Source organism: Hirundo rustica, chromosome 19, assembly GCF_015227805.2.
Source record: "Hirundo rustica isolate bHirRus1 chromosome 19, bHirRus1.pri.v3, whole genome shotgun sequence".
In the NCBI taxonomy this organism is placed as follows: domain Eukaryota; kingdom Metazoa; phylum Chordata; class Aves; order Passeriformes; family Hirundinidae; genus Hirundo; species Hirundo rustica.
The window spans coordinates 10,340,088-10,359,926 of NC_053468.1; the positions used below are offsets into that span (position 1 = coordinate 10,340,088).

At 49.4% G+C, this 19,839-nt stretch overlaps 1 protein-coding gene across 7 annotated transcripts in view; it reads right to left on the reverse strand.

The window, feature by feature from the left end:
- The window catches only part of LOC120761387 (S-adenosyl-L-methionine-dependent tRNA 4-demethylwyosine synthase TYW1-like), a 97,772-nt gene extending 77,969 nt beyond the window's left edge, over window positions 1-19,803 (reverse strand). The window contains exons 1-9 of one of the 7 annotated variants that reach the window (XM_040082587.1): window positions 19,622-19,803; window positions 18,180-18,273; window positions 17,871-18,037; window positions 17,135-17,275; window positions 16,493-16,594; window positions 15,431-15,625; window positions 13,801-14,082; window positions 12,129-12,236; window positions 1,520-1,625 (exon numbers count right to left, since the gene is read on the reverse strand). In XM_040082587.1, the coding sequence (XP_039938521.1) occupies window positions 1,520-1,625; window positions 12,129-12,236; window positions 13,801-14,082; window positions 15,431-15,625; window positions 16,493-16,594; window positions 17,135-17,275; window positions 17,871-18,005 (1,069 nt within the window). In that variant the 5' untranslated portion in view covers window positions 18,006-18,037; window positions 18,180-18,273; window positions 19,622-19,803. Of the gene's footprint in view, window positions 1-1,519; window positions 1,626-12,128; window positions 12,237-13,800; window positions 14,083-15,430; window positions 15,626-16,492; window positions 16,595-17,134; window positions 17,276-17,870; window positions 18,038-18,179; window positions 18,314-19,548; window positions 19,568-19,621 lie in introns of those variants that run through there. The other 6 variants (XM_040082588.2, XM_040082590.2, XM_040082589.2 and 3 more) reach the window with 6 other exon arrangements.
- Window positions 19,804-19,839: the final 36 nt, after the last annotated feature.

The following is a 19,839-nucleotide window of genomic DNA, read 5'->3' on the forward strand; positions in this document are numbered from 1 at the left end:
ACAGGCTGGGCAGAGCGCTGCAGGCACTGCAAAGCTCAGGGCAAAGAGCAGCCGAGCCCTGGGAGCAGCAGGGCTGGGGTGCACAGCTGGACCCAGCCAGGACACGTCAGACTCCAGGGCTCAGCTCTCAGTGACACAGAGGCGTTCCCATGAGCTTCAGGAGAGAGGCCCAGGGCAGTGGGGGGTCCCTATCCCTGGAATAAACTGAATAAACGCGAGGATGTGGCACCTGAGGTCACGCCTTAGTGCTGAACATGGGGGTGGTGTTGTGTTGGTGGTTGAACCTGATGGTCTTAAAGACCTTTTCCAACCTTAATAACGTCATTACAATACTGATTTAGCAGCAAACCAAGCACATTCCACCTCAAGAGAGAAAAGAAATCAGACTAAACTGCCTTTAGTCTCCATGTGAGCAGCAAAAGGAAGCTCCCATCACTTCCTCCTGGCTCTGCCACTCCAGCTGAGGCTCTTGAACTGCAGGACTCAGTCTGGCTCTCCTCATGCTGGTCCTTTGTTTTAAAAAAAGGATATTAAATCCACTCCAATTGCTCTCATTGGAGAGCTGCTGATCTAAACATCTAGTGGATGGTTAAAATTAGTTTGAACTACTTCCTTTTCTGGAAACAGTGCTTCAGCAACAAATCAGAGTTTGAAAATGAGATAAAAGCAAGGGACTAAGACGCAAAACAGATGCAAAGCTGACCTTTAAATATTCCCTGACAAACCTACACTGTGGGAGCTGCAGAGTGTGGGACCATTGACGCCTTTCTCAAGCTGCCCCAGCAGGTACATCAAACCCTGGGAGCTCCAGGCGCTGCATGAGGAGCTGCCCAGGAGCCAGCAGTGTCCTGGGGGCATCAGGAAGAGCATTCCCAGCAAGTCAGGGAGCGATCCTGCCCCTCTGCTCAACCCAGGTGAGGCACCTCTGCAGTGCTGTGCCCAGTTCTGGGCTCCACAGCTCAAGAAAAACCAGGAGCTATTGGAAAGGATCTAGTGGAGGCCACAAGGATGATTTGGGGTCTGGAGCGTCTTCCTGGTCAGGAGAGACTGTGGGAGCTGGGCCTGGTCCTTCTGGAGAAGGGCAGGCTAAGAAGGATCCCATCAATCCGTAAAATATCCCCAAGGGGTATCAGAGGATGGTGCCAGGCTCTGTTCAGTGGTGCCAGTGACAGAATGAGGAGCAATGGCCGTGAACTAAACCACAACAAATTCCATCTCCACATGAGGAAGAACCTCTTCCCACAGAGTAGCAGAACAGCTGCCCAGGACAGGCCCAGTCTCCCTCTATGGCCACACGCCAAAGCCCCTCAGACACTCCCTGTGCTGCCTGCTCTGGGGGCCCTGCCCTGGTTCTGTTGGACTGGTGATGCCTAGAAGCCTTTCCAGCTCCAGCCATTCCCAGTGTCCTCTCTGAGGCTGGGGCCTGCCACAAGGGCCCAGGGCAGCCCCTTTCCCACACAGAGCCCCTCTCCCACTGCTCTGCTCGAAGCCAGCACCAAGATCCTGAGCTGTGCCTCACCTTGTTTTGTGAGTGCCTCCCTCAGGGCCGGGGTGATCATCTCTCTCCTCTCCGCCTCCTCCTTCCTCCCAGCTCCAGCAGCTCCTTCCTCCAGCTCCCGCTCTCTCTGTTGGAAGACAGGGAATTACAGCCAGTTAGAGCCAGGCACCACCTCAAACACTGGGGCACAGCCACACACCTGCTGGACTGAATTCAGCCAAGTGCCACACAGCAGTTCCTGCTTCCCTGTAATCCTGCATCTCATCCTTCCTCCCATCAGTAACTTAGGACAGTAAACTGGAAGAGGAACAACCCCCAGCACACCAGCTCTGTCCCGCTGACACAGCAATAAAATTCCCAAGGATATTTCAACAACCAGCGTGTGAAATCTCATCCAAAAGTGACTCGGGGTTTTAAGCCCAAATGTTTCATGAGTGCACAATAACCTCACAATAACCAAACCAGTGTGTGCCTGGAGTGACACTGCTTGGGAGAGCTCAGGGAGAAACCCCAGGAGTTCACACAGCAGAGAAGCCCTGGAGCAGCAGCCACCTGCACCATCAAAATTCAGCCACAACAAAGGCCTGCAGGGAAAGGCTGCTCCCCCTGTCCCACAGCCCCCCCCCAGCAGCACCCCATGGAAGTCTGGCTTCCAGCTACTTCCACACACAGCTAAGCCCTGGGCAGGAGTTCCAGATACTGGGATAAAGTCACAGGCAGGCCAAGCAAAGCCTGGCACGTAACAAGTGGTGACTCCCCTGCTGTGTGTGTCACCGCTGAGACTTTATGGGTATTTATTGTTTCATGTCTGCACAAAGAAGCATCAAAGTGGAAATAATTACTTCGATATTTTATGCAACTTGTAATCTGTCAGTCCTTTATGGCTTTTATTGAAGGAGTTATGGATAAACAACAAACAAAACCCAGCAGAGGACATTTTGTCTTGACAACACTGAGGCTATTTCACATCCAAGCCTCTTTTGTGCCAAAGCCATGGAAAAGTTAATGGAAATGCTTCCAGTTTGAGTCTCCCCACCAGCTGTCAGTTTCACTAAGGAAACCAGTGCTTCTGACTCGCCAAACTGCTCTTCACAAACAGGGAGAGGAGTCTGGCTGCTCCTGCTCATAAACAGACTGGTTCTGTATCTGAGTAACATCTCAGAAAATAAAAGGTGACTCCAAAGAAAAAGAAATTTAAATATTAAATCCTCCCCACACAAAGGTTCAAGTACAAAACAGAGTTCCTAATAAACACTTGAGAAGGAAATAGGAGAGTAAAGCATTCAGGGACAGAGATTATTACCTTCCCTACTCGTTTTGGATAAAACTGTGCTCACAGTCTCAGGGATGTTGTTCAGAAACGTATTTTTCAACAACCGGTACCACAACACGGTAGGCTGGAGAAAGCTGCAGCCACCTTCTACTTCTTTCCACTCAGCTTCCTGAGCCTTTAGGCAGGACTTCATTGGTTTCTGTAATACATCAAAACTCCCCTGGAAGCCTACATCTAATAATTAATTGTCATTTAGTGGGTTTTAAAGCTCATTTCTTGAGCCTCGATCTTAATTTATCAGCAAGACTCTTCAACAGTAAAATATTAATATTGCTGGGAAAGCTTCACGCATAAGGAAGGAGATAATAGATAAAAACTTCATCTTCCAAGTGTTAAATAAAGAGCTTGTCCTGTCACAAGCCATCACTTAACCCAGACTCCAGGCAAGGCCCTACCTTAGCACAGATTGAGACCTGGGCTGGAGGAAAGAGGCCCTGCCCATGGCAGGGGAGTGGGACTGGAAGAGTTTTAGGTTCCCTTCCCACCCAAATCACTCCCTGATCCTGTGATTTGGGAGCCCCTCGAAGCCCTGAGCAGGATTTAAATGTGGACAACTCCTGGCCTGTGCCCTACCGTCTCAGGCCAGGTCAATCCTCCCAGAAGAACTAAGTCTCCACTATGGAGCATATCCTAATATTAAAAATGCAGCCATTGATTTAATTACAAATGAGAGACCCCATCCAAGAGAGCCTCCAAACACAGACAAAGTCCTTCTGTGTGGAAAACATTTGTATTTCTACCTCCCTGTCACTGAAGCACCTGAGAAAAGCACCACAATAGAACAACATCCAATTCCTTCCTGGTAGGGCAGAAACACAGTTCATTTTCCCCTCCAAGAGAGAATGACAATTCTCCCTGCCCACACCATGATGTGAGAGCCTGTAAACACAACCATGCTTTGCTCTGCTCTGCAATACCTGACCTGCTCACCTTGGCAGGGGACTGGCTGCACACGCTCCTGGTGGGAAATGGAATTCAGTGCACGGGGATTTTTACTTATTTGCTTAATAAACCTTTCAGATCTCTTATTGAGGGTTGGAGAGGAGGGGAAAAAGTTAACTTTGCACAGAGCAAACTTCTCCAGTTGTGGTTATTTAGTAGAAATATTTGCCCCGCAGTAAATCCAAGGCAAATCACTGTCTTTCCATAACAAATCAAACAAGCAGTGACAAGAGCCAGCTTTTCAGGCCCTTGAAATGCTTCACTGCCAAAAACTGAAGGTGCAGCTCATAAAGGAGTGAGCCCAGAGATGAGGAAAAACTCTGGATACACCCTGATTCCTTGGAAGGCTCAGCACAACTCCGCTGCAGGCTGGAGGGGTGTGGTTGTGAATAAAGGCAGCTGAACCTCAGGTATGATCCCCTTCTCTGCAGCTGAAGGAAAAAGGAATCCCTTTCCCTCTCACACAGGCAGTACAACAGGCAGAGGTGGCACATTCCCAAGGCAAGGAAAACACATCTTCCATGGACCAAGAGCCCCTGACACAAGTGAGGGCCTCAGCATTCCCAGCCCCAGGACAAATCCCAGCACCAGTGTTTCAAACAGCTTGCTCCAAATCTGCCTTCCAAACTCAGCACCAGTCACCTGCAAAGGTGGCCACCAGGACATACTACTGCCCCTTGTCCTCCTCTCTGAAGCGCTCTCCAGGATGCCCAGGAGCCCGAGAGCTCCCTGTGTTTCCCACTTTATCCATCAAACTGATTGTGCAGGGAGGAGAAAAATAAAAAAGGCACCAAAACTCCACACAAAGGCTGAGAAGCTTGGGACAGTTCAGCCTGGGGAAGAGGAGGTTGTGTGGAGACCTCACAGCAACCTCCCAGGGTCTGGAGGGGCTACAGGGAAGCCAGAGAGGAACCCTGCATCAGGGACTGGAGTGACAGGACAAGAAATAACAAGTTCAGTCTGACACAGAGGAAATTAGGGTTAGACATTAAGGAGAAATTCTTTCCTGTGAGGGTGGAGAGGCCCTGGCACAGGGTGCCCAGAGAAGCTGTGGCTGCCCCTGGATCCCTGAAGTGTTCAAAACCAGGCTGGACATTGGGATTTGGAGCAGCCTGGGACAATGGAAGGTGTCCCTGCCCATGGCAGAGATGAGCTTTAAGGTCCCTTGAAACTCAAAGTATTCTATGATTCCCTAAATTAACTTAATTTAGCATTTTTAGCCTCGTGGCTCTATTTACTGATGTGCCATGGCAGGGGAAAAAAAGCTCCCCCAAAAGCTTTTACTCTCAGAAAAAAATTTACACCCAATTATGACTCAACTTTCCTGTTTAGCATCCCAGTGGTCAGACAAAGGGAACCCCTGGCCTTGCCATTATTTACAGCCTCATCCATCTACAAGCTCCAGGATCTTTTCCCAAATGAAAAGCACAAGCATTAAGCAAACAGGAACACACCAGGGCTGGAGCCAGCACTAACAGAACAGCACTGAGGGAACGCTGGCCAGGCTGTCAGGAAAAGCTGCCTGGCAGCAAGAAGGATTAGCAACACTTCCCCAGGGGCTAGGGAATGAACTATTAAAGTTCATGAATTACATGAGTGAGAGTTAAAGTTCACGGAGCAGAGCTCTGGAAGCAATGCCCCAGGGGCAGCAGGACAGCCAGCAATGCTGGCAGCTTCTCCCCTCACTCAGCCTCGTCTGGCAGGGACATCTCTGACAGGAAGCACGTGGGGATTTGGGAGCTGATGGGACACCAGGCTGCCCACAGGAATGGCACTCCTTTCCTTACAGAACAAGCTCCCTGGAAGGCTGAAACACATGGGGAAAAGGGGACAGGGAGCCCACTCCACAAAGACACCCCTAACACAAGCCCAGGAGCAGAGGGTGCACTGTGGGGACTGTCCTCTTGCAGGAACGCAGCTGTGGCTGTCACAATTCAGCTGTGACAGGCAGAGACAGAGCTGCAACTGGCTGAGCCCAGGGATGAGCACCCTGTCAATCCCGCAGCACCCCAGCCCTCGCTGCTGTCAGTCACCAGCAGGGATGGTCTGGAGCTCCGGCAGCAGAGAGGAGAACTGAGAACTCACAGTGAGCAAGCCATGAGCCAGCAAACAGCCCAACAGACAGAAAATCTTATTAAAAACAGCTGTCAAGAGTCTACAGAATCACAGGCTACACACCCCCCAGCACTGCCCGGTGAAGTACAAAGAGCTGAGAGCAGCACAAGGACTTGAGACAGGAACAGCACAATGCAGCACCTGGCCATGACTGAAACATCAGCTGCCTGGGGCAGAAGGGAAGATTGTGGCCCACTCAAAAGTGGCCCTAAAGTCACAGAATCACGGAATGGACTGGGAGGGACCATAAAGCTCGCCCTGTTCCACTCCTGCCATGGCAGGGACACCTCCCACTGTCCCAGGCTCCTCCAAGCATCATCCAGCCTGGCCTTGTGCGCTGCCAGGATCCAGGGGCAGCCACAGCTTCTCTGAGCACCCTGTGCCAGGGCCTCACCATTCTCCCAGAGAATAATTCCTTCCCAATATCCCTGCCCCCTAGCAGTGGGAAGCCATTCCTGGTGTCCTGGCACTCCATCCTCCTTGTAGGTTACTTTCAAAATGGGGAAAGTCCCTAAGAAGTTCTGACTGATAGCAAAAAAAATCCAAATTCATTTTTTCTCCTGAAGTAGAAACCCCTGTGAATTTTAAATAAGGAGGTGGAATCCCCATCTCCCTCCCTATGCTGTATGATAACAGAAGGTCCCTGCTGCTATCCTGAGGCAGCAGCTCCCACCGAAACAAAGGGAATCAGACCTGCAGTTCCATCCTCACAGAGGGAATTCTCCATTTCCTTTTTCTGAAAAGTCAGTGCTGAGATTTCTGGACATTTACAGCAGCATTTCAAATCCCAAACTCCTGCAGACAAGCAGTGACAGGAGCTTATGCTGCCATCCAAGTGCATCAGCCTGAAAGTGCACTGCACTGAGCAACTGCCGTGAAATGCAGAGGCAAAAATGATCCCACCAACGTCATGTTCTTGTAGGTTCAACATCAGCCCAAGTCCTCAAGGACAAGAAACCTCCCAGGTCACAACTTTCCAATGTATCTGCAGGGCTGCAGTGGGGGTTCAGAGTGCTACACTGAGCTCCAGCAGCACTGCTCTGCTGTAGGGCAGCTTTTACAAGGTGCTGCTGAAGCACAGCTCCAACTCACACACTGCTGAGGGATCCTGCCAGCGTTTGTTTGATTTGGGTAACTTCCTTGGACAAGCCAGGAAGAAGATTGATTTTCAAAGGCACCAAAGGAGTCAAAACTAACAATGTGTCTGTGTCCACCCAAAAGGGATTACTTATACTTGAAAACTGAGCCATGTTTTCACATTTTATTTATTTCTTCTGTGCTACAAAAATCCCAACTGAAACTCAGTTAACACAGTTTAACAAGTGTCTCAAATGCTCAAATCCAAACCAGGAACATTTTCCATTTAGTCTCCTCTGCTCTCTCATACACAGAGCAAGCAGCACACATCCTTCCACACTCTTGCCATCTTTTGCAGATTCTTTTTTAAATGGCTCTTCAGAGCCTTCCTCCCTCTATTTCTTTCTTTTCCATGGAGTTCAGGACTAAAAGAACATTTCATTTCAACAGCAATTTTTGAAGTCGCCAAAAAAACCACAAAATCCTGGAATGGGTTGGAAGGGACCCTAAAGCCCATCCAGTGCCACCCCTGCCATTGCAGGGACACCTCCCACCATCCCAGGCTGCTCCAAGCCCCAGTGTCCAACCTGGCCTTGGGCACTGCCAGGGATCCAGGGGCAGCCACAGCTGCTCTGGGCACCCTGTGCCAGCCCCTGCCCACCCTCACAGGGAACAATTCCTGCCCAATCTCCCATCCATCCCTGCCCTCTGGCAGTGGAAGCCATTCCCTGTGTCCTGTCCCTCCAGCCCTTGTCCCCAGTCCCTCTCCAGCTCTCCTGGAGTCCCTTTAGGCCCTGGCAGTGGCTCTGAGCTCTCCCTGGAGCCTTCTCCAGGTGAACACCCCCAGCTCTCCCAGCCTGGCTCCAGAGCAGAGGGGCTCTGCTGCATTGATTTGTAGAATTTGGGGAAGTCTGCTCAAATCTGTCATTAGACAGGCAGGAAACTTTAATAATGCACCACAAAAAAAGAAAGTCACCTGAGAAATGCAGCACAAAGTTGGTGAGAAATGGTGAGCAGGAGGGCTGGGATGCTGTCCCGACCAGCTCCACCAAAGGATGTGGTGAGGAAATGGCTGCAAATAAACTCAGAGCTCTCAAATGCCTTTACCAAGGAAACCACTTCCATACCACACGTAACCTGTAGCACAGGTTACATTAAAGTTATTCTGGGGGTTTAGCCTCAAGGTCTCCTGTAATTTTGTTTAGCAATTGCAATCCTTTCCACTAGTCAGGGTTTAGAGGAAAAAGATTTGAACCCAGGAAAGGAAAAGGGTGAAGTGTCCCCATGGCAAATTCTTCTGTTAATGACAGAAGTAATCTCCAAAAGTTAAATTAAATTTCTTAAAGCTCATTTTAAAATGTAGGCTCACATTGAATTCTTAACCAGAGTAGCACAGGTCAGAATCTGACCCAGAGTAGCTGCTGCAGATAAGGGCATATCTTCCATGAAGGAACCCTTCACCCACTGAAAGCTGAAGTTTTTGGAGCTGTCCACGTCAGTTTTAACTTAAAGTTACATACTCAATTTTTTTTCCATTTGGTTAATGTACCACTGACTATTCTTTCATCCTTTAAAAAGTTCCTAGCTGTAGCACAAAGTTGCACATGACCCTTGGTCTGTAAACCTTAGGCCTTAAATATCTCATTGCCCACTGCCCCACTCCAACCAAACCCAGCTTCCTTAAGAGCTCCCAAACCCAGGGCCTGCAAGGTTTGGGCTTCCAAAGCAGCCCCAGGCTCCAAGGGCTCCCAGGAAACACTGGAAGGAGTTGGATTTACAATGGCTAAGCCAGGGTTACTTCTCAGGGAGCAGTGCCAAAGGGGCCCAGGGATACAGAGGGACACAAACTGAACACTCTGGAAACTCTCGGTGTGTTCCAATCACCCCCTCTCTCTTTACATTGCAAATGAGCCTGTCAGCATCATTACACTGCTTGTTGTAGAAAACATGATCATTAATCTCAAAATTGTGTCAACAAAATACACTCATTTGATTGCTTTCAAACCCATCAAACAAGGAATCAGGATATTATTATTGCTATTACTCATGCCTGAAGTTTATAAATGTGAAGGTTAATAAAGTCATTCCAGTTCCTGGGAATGAGTGTAGATGTATCTGTCCTTTCAGCTGATCTCTCAGCTGGGGGAGATAATCCACACCAAGAACTGGTGCCCCTGTGATTAATGGCACCTTGCAGGCCACAAACACCATCAGAGATCACTTTCCCTGACAAATCCACATCAGGGGAGGAACCCTGGAGGACAGGCAAAGTGTGCCACAACTGCAAAACTCTCAAGTCCACCCCATTCTTAAATGTACATATTATGAGATTTGGTAAACTAATGTGGAATTTGCTGTTGGATCAGTTAGCAGTTAATATAGTTAAATATATCTCTAATATCTATCTAACCTTGTGTCAGTTTGGGCTCAGACTCTGTGCAGAAGGCACCATCACCGTGAATTGTGTAACTTCACACTTAGGAGCTCCTTAAAAATCCATCTCTTCTCTACCTCAGTCTGTAATAGCTATAATTCAACCCAACAGAGAGGTTCTGGCATTCCCCTGGAACTCCTGAATCCATCTGCCTGGTCCAAGTGACTGCAGGAATCCAGTGCCTGCTTCAAGGCCTGGGACAATACCTTACAAACCAGCAGAATATGGGGGGGGGGGGGAAGCTGTAACACACATCTCAGCCTTTATTTCCATCAAGGCAAACAAGAAAAGACAGATGCAAAATTAAATTAAGATCACGTGCAGAGATGTGAGCAAGCATTTATTAGATCCCATCACCTCCACAGCCTCACTCTGCCATCCCAGAAAAGGCAGGACAATAAGGAATTCTGACTCTCTGTGCCTGCACAGCTGCCTTACCTGCTAGCGAGTCTCACAAGAGCCAATCCATGCAGAAGAGATGAGAGCTGGACCCAAAAGCATTTCAAGTTAACTACAATGCACAAGGCAGAACCTGCTGTTCCACATCCCATAGGCAGAGGGGTGAATACCCGAAGTGTCAGGCTCATTCCAGACCCAAAGAACTCTGAGGAGGAAGAACCTTCTGTGAAATAACCTTGAAGAAAGCCAAGTTTCTCTCAGACTGGCTCACCTGTGTGTGACTACATCAGATCCCAAAGCCCAGAGCACTTGGCTGTGTGAGCAAGGAGTCCTGCAGGACAACAGGTTAGCTCAGGGTAAAAAACCCAGTCACACCCATTTTACACCGTTCAGCATTCCATCAGAGGGAAAATGGCTAAAATGGCCAAAGGGAGAACTACTCACCCAGCACAGGAAACCTCTCAGTGCAGACTCAGAGCCTAGAAAGGGGACAGGACTTCAACAGAGGTGTCCCTATGCACACTCAGAGTGAGCGCTCAGGCCCACACCAACACTTGTCCCCTCAGATTTAATCCTCTGCAGGAGGGCAGTGTTCAACTCTCACAGCAGAACAGCTCTGCCAGCTCCTCCAAGGAAAAGGTTTAAAGGATCAACTCCTGCAGATTCCAGCTCCAGGTGAGTGTCTGTGCTCAGACAGCAGTTGCCCCTCTGATCAGGGCGGCACTTGGGTCACAGCCACAGCAACCTGATCTGCACAGTCACAGTTACTGCAGAACATAAAGCACATCCAACACCCAGGCCTCTGCCTGCTCCAGCAGAGCACCAGGAAAGCTGAGGAGAAAACAGTTTGGATCTTGCCTCAGCCAAGGCACAGACAGCAGTGAACTTCCCCTGCCTGTGTACAAACCCACACCACGCTGACATCAGCACTGACTTCTTCCAATGAACAGCAGGAAATATTTTATTGCTGTGCTCGCTTTTTATTTGTAAACTAGCCTATGATATGTGGTTTTCCTGGATTACACTGCTCCTCGATCATGATGTTGCCGTATTCCGTCGGTCAGGGAAAGCTCAATGCCCAATTCTTCACAGGACTGCTGACTGTCACCACTGCCCCGGCAGGGCTGGAGCACCGCCCAGGAGCTGCTGCAGCACCCGCGGTTCCCTTTTGGCCGCTGACCTCTAGTGGTGAGTGAAGCAGAGAGGAGACAGGAACAAAGTTCTCCATGAGGAACCGTGGTCCTTTCTCCCTCCAAAGGGAAACCAGAAGGTTCCCCAGCCTGCTCTCACCAGCTGCAGTGCACAGGCCGACCCTGGCTCCGAGACAGCCCTCCCACAGCAGCCGGCCTTGCCCCATCACTGGAGCTCCTCTCCTCACAGAGCTGGTTACAAACAGCAGTGTTTAATTTATCTCCTTCCCCCCTCTAAGGGGAGGAACAGAGATCCCTGTGCTCCCCTAGTAAGCTCCTGCCCTCCAAGCACACACCCTCCTGTGAGCCACAGCCTGGCTTCAGGTGTCCCAGCAGTGCCACCTCAGCACAGACCCCGAGGACACTGTTGTATTTTCATAGTCACAGGGCAGTTTGGATCAACAGGAACCTCAAAGATCATCTCATTCCACCTCCCTTCCACAGGCAGGGACACCTTCCACTGTCCCAGGCTGCTCCAAGCCCCATCCAACCTGGCCTTGGGCATTTCCAGGGATCCAAGGGGCAGCCACAGCTTTTCTGGGCACCCAGTGCCAGGGCCCCATTTTGGGAAAGAGCTGTGAGAAGCCCCACAGCGCAGACACACCTAAGGTAAGGAAGGTGTAATTACAGAGAGGTCTGTTTGGTGAGAAAGGCATGGGCAGCAGCTCAAGCGTACACAAGCAGTGACAGCAGGATGCAAAGGTCACTGAGCGTGAAGGGGGAGAGCAGATGGGCTCAGAGCACATCACAGGCCACCCCTCCCCACCCTACCAACAGCTGGGCTCAGCTGGCAAAGAGCAGGGAGCACAGCGAGGCCCTGCAGCTGTTCCCTGTCCCTAATCCTTTGTGTGGGTGAGGAAAGTGTGACACATCCCAGCTCAGACTGAGCACAGGAAAGGGACACCAAGAGAACCATTGGGAACAGAGCCAGCAAGAGCCTGGGATGGAGCACAAACTGGGGCTGTGTGACAGCCCCAACACACCTCCAAAGATGTTCTTTGTGGGGACAGGTCCTTCATTAGCTCGTATTTTACTCTCCCTCTAACCAAAACCTACAGATTTGAATCAGTTACATTGTAATCAATCCAGCTGCTCAGTGACCCAGACACCACCGTTCCATACCCTCTGTAACAGCAGTACCTTTGCTTTCTTCATGTGGCCCATGATATTGCCAAGATCTTCAACATCAATGACAGAATCTGTGCCTTCAGCTTCCTCCTCACTACTGGTTTCAAACAATTCCTCTGTCTGTGGGAGAGAGCAGAGAAAAAACAATTAAGAATTTATCTCACTGTTAAATGTAAAACTAAGCTAACGGGTGAAATGAGCTCTCCTCAACAGTAAAGACCACTGAAAACCAGCAATAGCCTACCAAAAACCTGTAGGATGGATATGGAACTCTGAACCCCTTTAAACCCAAGTGCCTCGCTGACAGCAAGATTTATTCCTCCTGCTCTGCAGCACCCAGCACTCCCAGACCCAGCCAGAAGAACCACTTATTCTCCTATAAAATTCAACCCAACAATAACCTCCAACCCACAGTAAATGGCTCAAGGGAGGATTAAAGTGCCATAGCAGCTCTGGGTCTTGCACTGAAGAGCAATAGAGAAGACTTCTTAGTCAAAATCTGAAATCAATAAACACTCCAGAAGAGAGAAATGATTACAAGCAGACACACACAAAGGACATACAGGGCTTGCTAAGGTAACACACCCCAGCTGCCTTTGGAAAACCCTGAGATGCAGGCTGTCTTGGATTATGTAATCTAAAAAATGTGTATTCTATTTCATCTGTTGAAAGTTGGTTTGGGGAGATGTTTTATCCTTGTAACTCCAGGGGGAGGGGAACGGATGCCTTCTGATAATGGCCCAGCCATTAAAACCAGCTGGGGCAGTGTTTCTTATCTCTTTCACCATCCCTCCATCCTCCAGGGGGACATCTTCTGATAACGGGCCATTAGGGCCAGCAGTGACATGACACATTCCATCACCCCATTGGGAGATGCTCCACACAGTGGGGGAGGAGCCAGCTGTTCCCAGCTAGATAAAAACTGGCACTGAAGGACACAAGGGATCTGGCTTTCCACTGGATTCCCGGAGGAAGACTGGACCCATCTTGTCACCACTGGACTTTCTACAGGACCACAACTGTTACTCGAGGAGGGCTTATTTGGACTGCTTCCAACACCCTGACCCTATCAGGGTTTCTCCAGGATTTTTGTTTGTTTCCTTCTTGTTTTTTTTGTACTGCTACATTTGTATTTCCCTTTTTTTTAATACTCCTAGTAAAGAACTGTTACTCCTATTCCATATCTTTGCCTGAAAGCCCCTAATTGCAAAATTAAAATAATTTGGAGGGAAGGTGGTTTACATTCTCCATTCCAAGGGAGGCTCTAGCTTTCTTGGCAGACAACTGTCTTTCAAAACCAAGACACAGGCAGAGCAGCTGAGCTTCACTGGGTTGAAGGGGAAGCAGGTTAATGACTCACAGGGAACCGAACAGCCCCCCTGGCCTTGGGATAAGGCAAAGCATCTGCTGAGAACCCAGCCTGGCTCCCTGGAACATCTGACCCCAGCCAGGACCAAGACTCCCTCATCACACAAATGCCATCGAGCCTGGGTCCTTCACCAGTCCTTTGGTCCTTCTTTTGGATGGTTCATTCTACTTGTTATTGCCATGGGATCTTGGCTCTCTTCTCCCCCTGCTCCAGAACAAGTATCAGGCACCCACAGCACCCCTCTGGGCTGCAGGAGGAAAGGGAGAAGTCAAACAGTATTCCAAATAACATAAGGCCTTAAGGATTTGTCTGTACCTCAGTATTCTCATGTTCTGATGTCCCATGTTCATGGTCTGAGCTTTCCTTGCTCTGCTTCCCTGAAGACTTGCACTTCCCTTTCTTGCACTTCCCACTGCAGGGCTTCTTTTCCCCTTTGCAGAGCACCTGGAGCCGAGTCAGGAATTTGGTTTTCCAGGCCTCAAAGTCAGCCTCGATGCTGCCGTGCTTGCTCTGGGTTACATTGCAGTCCCCCTCAGCCCGAGTCATGATCCTGCTGGCACTGAGCATCCACAGCCATCTGTCCATCCTCCTTCCAACCTAGGGCAGGAGGAAGGGTTGGAACGGAAATTAAACCGGGGCCAAGCGCAAGCAGCCAACCAGAAAAGCAAGGATCAGCCCTGGGAAGAGCCAGTGAGCTGCAGGGCAGGCACCTGGGGAGTCAATCCCAGGTGCTGGCTCAGCACAGACACAGGGCAGTCTGAACAGCACCACATCCCCTCAGACTCCATCAGAAAATCCCTCTTATATCCCTGGGGGGAAGGGATGGGCCCTGGGAACAGACTGCTCTGTGTGGTGCTTGTTGGTCAGAATGGTCACATGTGTGACACACGGTCCCAGCTCTGAACACAACCTGTGACAAATGATGACATTTTTCTGTGTGAGATGAGAGCAATGACCAGGCAGAGATACTGCCACAGTTCACATCAGGGAATAAAGCTAAAACCCACAACATAAAAAGGAGCCAAGTTTAAAAGGCAGCAAGAGTTTACAGTGCTGTGCCCTCAGGTGATTGCAGAAAGCTTTCAAAGCTGGGAAATGAACTCAGTAAGGATTTACCAAATGTGTCACCACACCTTCCAGTGCCTGTGAGACTCATTTCCCATTTGAAACCCAATTGCTTCAAAGCTGAACTGCCCAGGCGGCCAAAAAGGGCAATAGCACGGACTCATACCAGCAATGGTGTGGCAGCAAGACCAGGACAGCAACTGTCCCTCTGCTCTGGCACTGCTGAGGCACCTCCAATTCTGGAGGCAGTTTTGGGCCCCTCACCCCAAGAAAGACATCATGGAGGAGGCTGGAGCATGTCCAGGCAAAGGAACAGAGCTGGGAAGGGTCTGGAGCCCCAGGAGCAGCTGAGGGAGCTGGGAAAGGGGCTCAGCCTGGAGAAAAGGAGGCTCAGGGGAACCTTGTGTCTCTGCACAACTCCCTGACAGGAGGGGACAGCCAGGGGGGTCGGGCTCTGCTCCCAGGGAACAGGGACAGGAGGAGAGGGAACAGCCTCAGCCTGGGCCAGGGGAGGCTCAGGTTGGACATCAGCAGGAATTTCCCCATGGAAAGGGTGCTCAGGCACTGGCAGGGGTTGCCCAGGGAGGTTTGGAATTCCCATCCCTGGAAGTGCCCAGGGAAGGCCTGGACATGGCACTCAGCACTCTGGGCTGGGGACAAGGTGGGGATCAGGCACAGAGTGGATTCAGTGATCTTGGAGGCTTTTTCCAAGCTCAATGGCTCTGAGATCCTGCCCATGCCCTAAACCCAGGCCTCACCCAGTCAGCACAACAGCTGCAATTCCCCACACACCAGCAGCCTCATTCAGGTTTGAAGCACTTCGTGCAGCTGAGGCACTCAAGGAGCAGAAGTCAAAGCAGGGAGCTCAAGGGACACTCACTGTGTTATAATGATCCACATAGGCCGAGTTCCCCAGCCCGAACACGGCGTATCTCAGGCCCTGCAGGAAGCTTTTCCCCACACGGAAATCATTGGCTGCCTCTTCCAGCCACTTGCAGAACCAGGCTGCGCTCTCTGGGGGCTGCCCCTCAGTATAGGTGGCCACCAGGAACACACAGATGTTCCTGCTGCTTGTCTGGTCGCATAAACAGGACAGGAGAGAAAAAAAATCACTGCATTTTCCAGAACTTTCTGTTAAAGCAAAGAGTTACAACACCTAGGCAGCTGGGAGAAATCAAAAGACAAGGCTGTCTCCTGTTGGGGTGGTGCATTTGTTAATCCCAAGGTTGCTGAACAATCTGCACAGCACCTTAAATTAGCAGAGGGAGGTCAAACTGAACAGGGACACAATGACAGAACAAAGCTGGACATCCACCCCCATCAGAGGCTTCCTGTCCCAACTCCTTCAGCAGGGAAGTGCCCCACGGATAAACATTTCAAACTCCTCCACCTCACATTTACAGGTGTGTTAGGGGCAGTATCAAATGCTGGCAATTCATACTGAAAGCCAAAGGAATTCCCAGCACACAGTTCCCATCAAAACTTTTTATTACAATTAATTCAATTTCTTAAGTAGCAACTATCAATATTCACAGAAGAAAAACTCATCAAGGATTACTCCACAAAAAAAAACACCTCACAAGCAGTTTCTAACTTAAAAGCCTCTAAAGGCTGCAGAGGCATCACCTGTTCTGGTTCTGAACCTTGCCCAGGTGTACAGGGCAGCTGGGGCAGCCACTTTCACCCAGCTCACCCCTGAGTTACAGAACTGGCTCATACAGAGTCACTGCCACAGCAAAATGTCCAATTGGTGCTTTGAAATTCTCAAAATATATGTATTTTCTGCTGAGGGCTGAAGGGCTACATTTGCATAGGTAGGGAAGCAATTCAACACAAAGCTTTGGGGATTTCCAGAACAACAGGAGAGAAATACAAGAGGGAAACAGCCTTGACAACCCCAGGAAAAACCTGTACTTATTACTGGTGTTTATGCCATACCCACCTCCTCTGCTAAACCATCTTCTGGATCGTAGTCTCCCATGTTAATGACTTCCACAGGCAAATTAAGGGAAGTAACAGCTTCAGCCAGAGTTTTGGCAAATCTCTGAACAAAGACACGTAGGAAGTTATCAATTACTTCAAGCCACACAAGCCCTGTTGTGCTCAGCCACAGGGCTTCTCCCAGCACAGGAAGAATAATGACACAGGAGGCCTGGACACTGGCACTGCAATTCCTCACATTAAACAAAAACAGAATATTCCTGGCTGAGAGTTACAACATATTATAATAACTAATCACTTCACAGTTACACACACAAATTACATTTCTTCTTGAGAAAGCACCAAAAACAGCACTTTCTTCTATGAAGCCTTCCTAGAAAATTAAAATTATGGTACAAGAGTGAATTGTTAGTTTTATAATCAATCTCTACTGCATGCCTTTTTTTAAGGGAGGAGGAAATCTGTTATTTTTATTTAATTTTTCACTTATCTTGCATGTTGGGCAATGACTGTAACAAGCTAACAAATATGCTGATGAATTCCCAGATCTGTACCCAGGGCAGTGTTTTAAGGCAAGCAACGTCCTCAGATCTCAACAATATTTCTAAGCAATTTCACAGATGTGCAATACAAGTACAGATACCTTTGCTGTGCCAGTCTGGGAGCCATAAAAAATCTTCACTCCAGCAACATGGACCTCCTGTGCCTGGGCGGGGGCACATCCATTCCCCAGCTTGTCTGCCGTTCCCTCAGGTGAAGAAGGATTCCCATGGGATTTCTCACCCTACGAAACAAGAGCTGTATCACATGCAGTCCCTTCTCCAAGAGCATTTCAAAGTCAAATCTTGGGGCCATTCTCAGCAACAGTCAAAGCATTTTGGTACCTCTCACACCCAGACAAACACACCGGGATCTGCTTTCCTGCCCCAGGCCACGCTACAATACCTACTTGTCTGGGAGGTAACAGGATCCAGCTCAGCCTCCCGAGTCCTGCAGCAGACCTTTACCCACCTGCACCAAGAGGTTTTCAATTCCTGAATGGCCTAATTCCCTCCCATCCCAAAACCAGCCCAACCCTGTCAGTAGCATCATGAAAACATAGAGCTGCAAACACTAGGCACAAGCAGAGGGGTTTACCTGGAGTGAGCCAGGGGGACACATTCTCCCAGGAACAGTGTGAGGAGTGTCCTGCTGAGCTCTGACCCAACATCATTTAGTGACCCACAGGCACAAAAAATCCAGGCTGAGGATCACAACCCGACAACCGAACTGCATTTGGGATTTGCAGGCCCATGGCAGGTACCTTTATCCAGTAACTACTCACTTCCACCCAGGTTTTTGGGGTCTTCTCAGAGAGAAGTGCTGACAGGCTCAGTTACCTTCCTTTTGGTTCCGGTGGTGGTGAACTGAATGACAATCCAAAGGCTGATCCCAACAGCGACAGCAGAATAGATGTAAAATCTGTGCAGCCATATGGACACCAGGCAAGTATGGAAGTAGCTCCACGTATCCATTCAGACATCTAAATCTGGAATGTCACAGATTCCTACGGATTGAATATGGAATGAGCACACACAAAATAATCACCCAGTACCCACAAGCCTCACATCATCACTATTGCCCAAGCTTTGCAGATAACAGCTTCTGGCTAAAGACAAGGCACTAAAATTGAATCGAGAAGCCCTCACCTCCTCAGGTGTGTCAGCTGAGCTCCAAGCTAGCATTCCACACTATGCTATAGAGTCAGAGGCAAACTCTGGGTTTTTACTTAATAGGTCAGCTCTGTTACAAGGAAAAGCAGAAAATACGTGCTGTCACGTGCCTGAAAGGAAAAAGTCCTTGTGAAACATCCAGTAGACCATACTGGCTTTAGTTTTACACAAACCCAACCAATGCAGCTCTCTGGAATGAGAAAGCTCCAGTCCAAGGGAGAAATCACCTGCATAGAACCCTCTGCTGAACACAACCCTTCCTTACACACATTAGATGTCACACTGATTACAAACAGAGTCTCAAAGCAGACTGAAACACGGATTCAAGCAGAAACACTTTCACAGAATTCTGTGATGCAAGTGAAGTTTGATTTGGAGCCACTGAGATGTTTCAGGTTGGTTCAGAACACTCAGGGCACCGTAAGCCAGGGTACAGCCAGGAATGAACCTGTGTGCTGTCTGGGAGTATCTATTTCATGTGGAATATTCAGGCACTTCAAAAAGGCTTGTTTGTGATACTTATAGACTGCGAAACACAGCTGACACCCTCCTACTGTCATCTGCAGTGAGAGCACAGAATCCAAGTATTTCCAAGAGGCTGGAAACTCATACTGACTGTTACTCAAGCTACCAGAGCAAAGGCTTAAGGGGATGCCCTTCACCCCTCCAGCAGGAACACTGAGACTCACAAAAGAGAAGAGCCAGGAGTACTTGCCCAGTGTTCCCAGTTTTACCCAAGCCAGCTATAGGGATTCCCTTAATCTCTATACAAATTCTTCAAATGCAACAGATGCTATATATATACAAGAGAATTTTAGCTCCAAAACAGGCACACACCCCCCTACACAACTACACATACCCCTTATGGTTATCACACACACACAGAGCTCACCCTCGTGGTTATTCCTCCTCCCAGGTTAATGCCCCTCTCTCCCCCAATACCCCCCACATTATTACCCCACCTTCTCCTTCCTCTCACGGTTATCATCCCACCATCCTCACAATTATCAAACACCCCTCACCTCAGAGTTACCACCCCCGTACACCACTCATGGTTAACAAATATCCCCACGGTCGTTACCATCCTCTTCCCCCACAGCACCCTCTCACACTAATAACCGCACACACACGCGGTTATTATATCCCCCTTCACGGTTATTACCCCATACACACAGTTATTACCCCACAAATTCGGTTATTATACCTCCCCCTTCACGGTTATCACCCCATACACACAGTTATTACCCCACAAAGTCGGTTGTTATATCCCCCCTCACGGTTATTCGCCCATACACACATTATTACCCCGCAAACACGGTTATTACCACACACACACAGTTATTACCCCACACACTCGGTTATTATATTCCCCCTCACAGTTATTACCCCACAAACTCCGTTATTATATCCCCTCTCACCGTTTTCACCCCCACCGACACAGCTATTACGGTCATTACCCCACAGACACGGTTATTCTGCTCCCCTCATCACGGCGCTCTCTCTCTCACGCACACAGAGCTCTCTCCCCGTCCCCTGCCGGGACTAACCCCGCTCCCCGCCCGCTTCCCTCACGCCGCCATGCGCCGCTCCCGCCCCTTCCGCCCGTGCCGGAGCGACCGCCATTCACTGCCGGGCC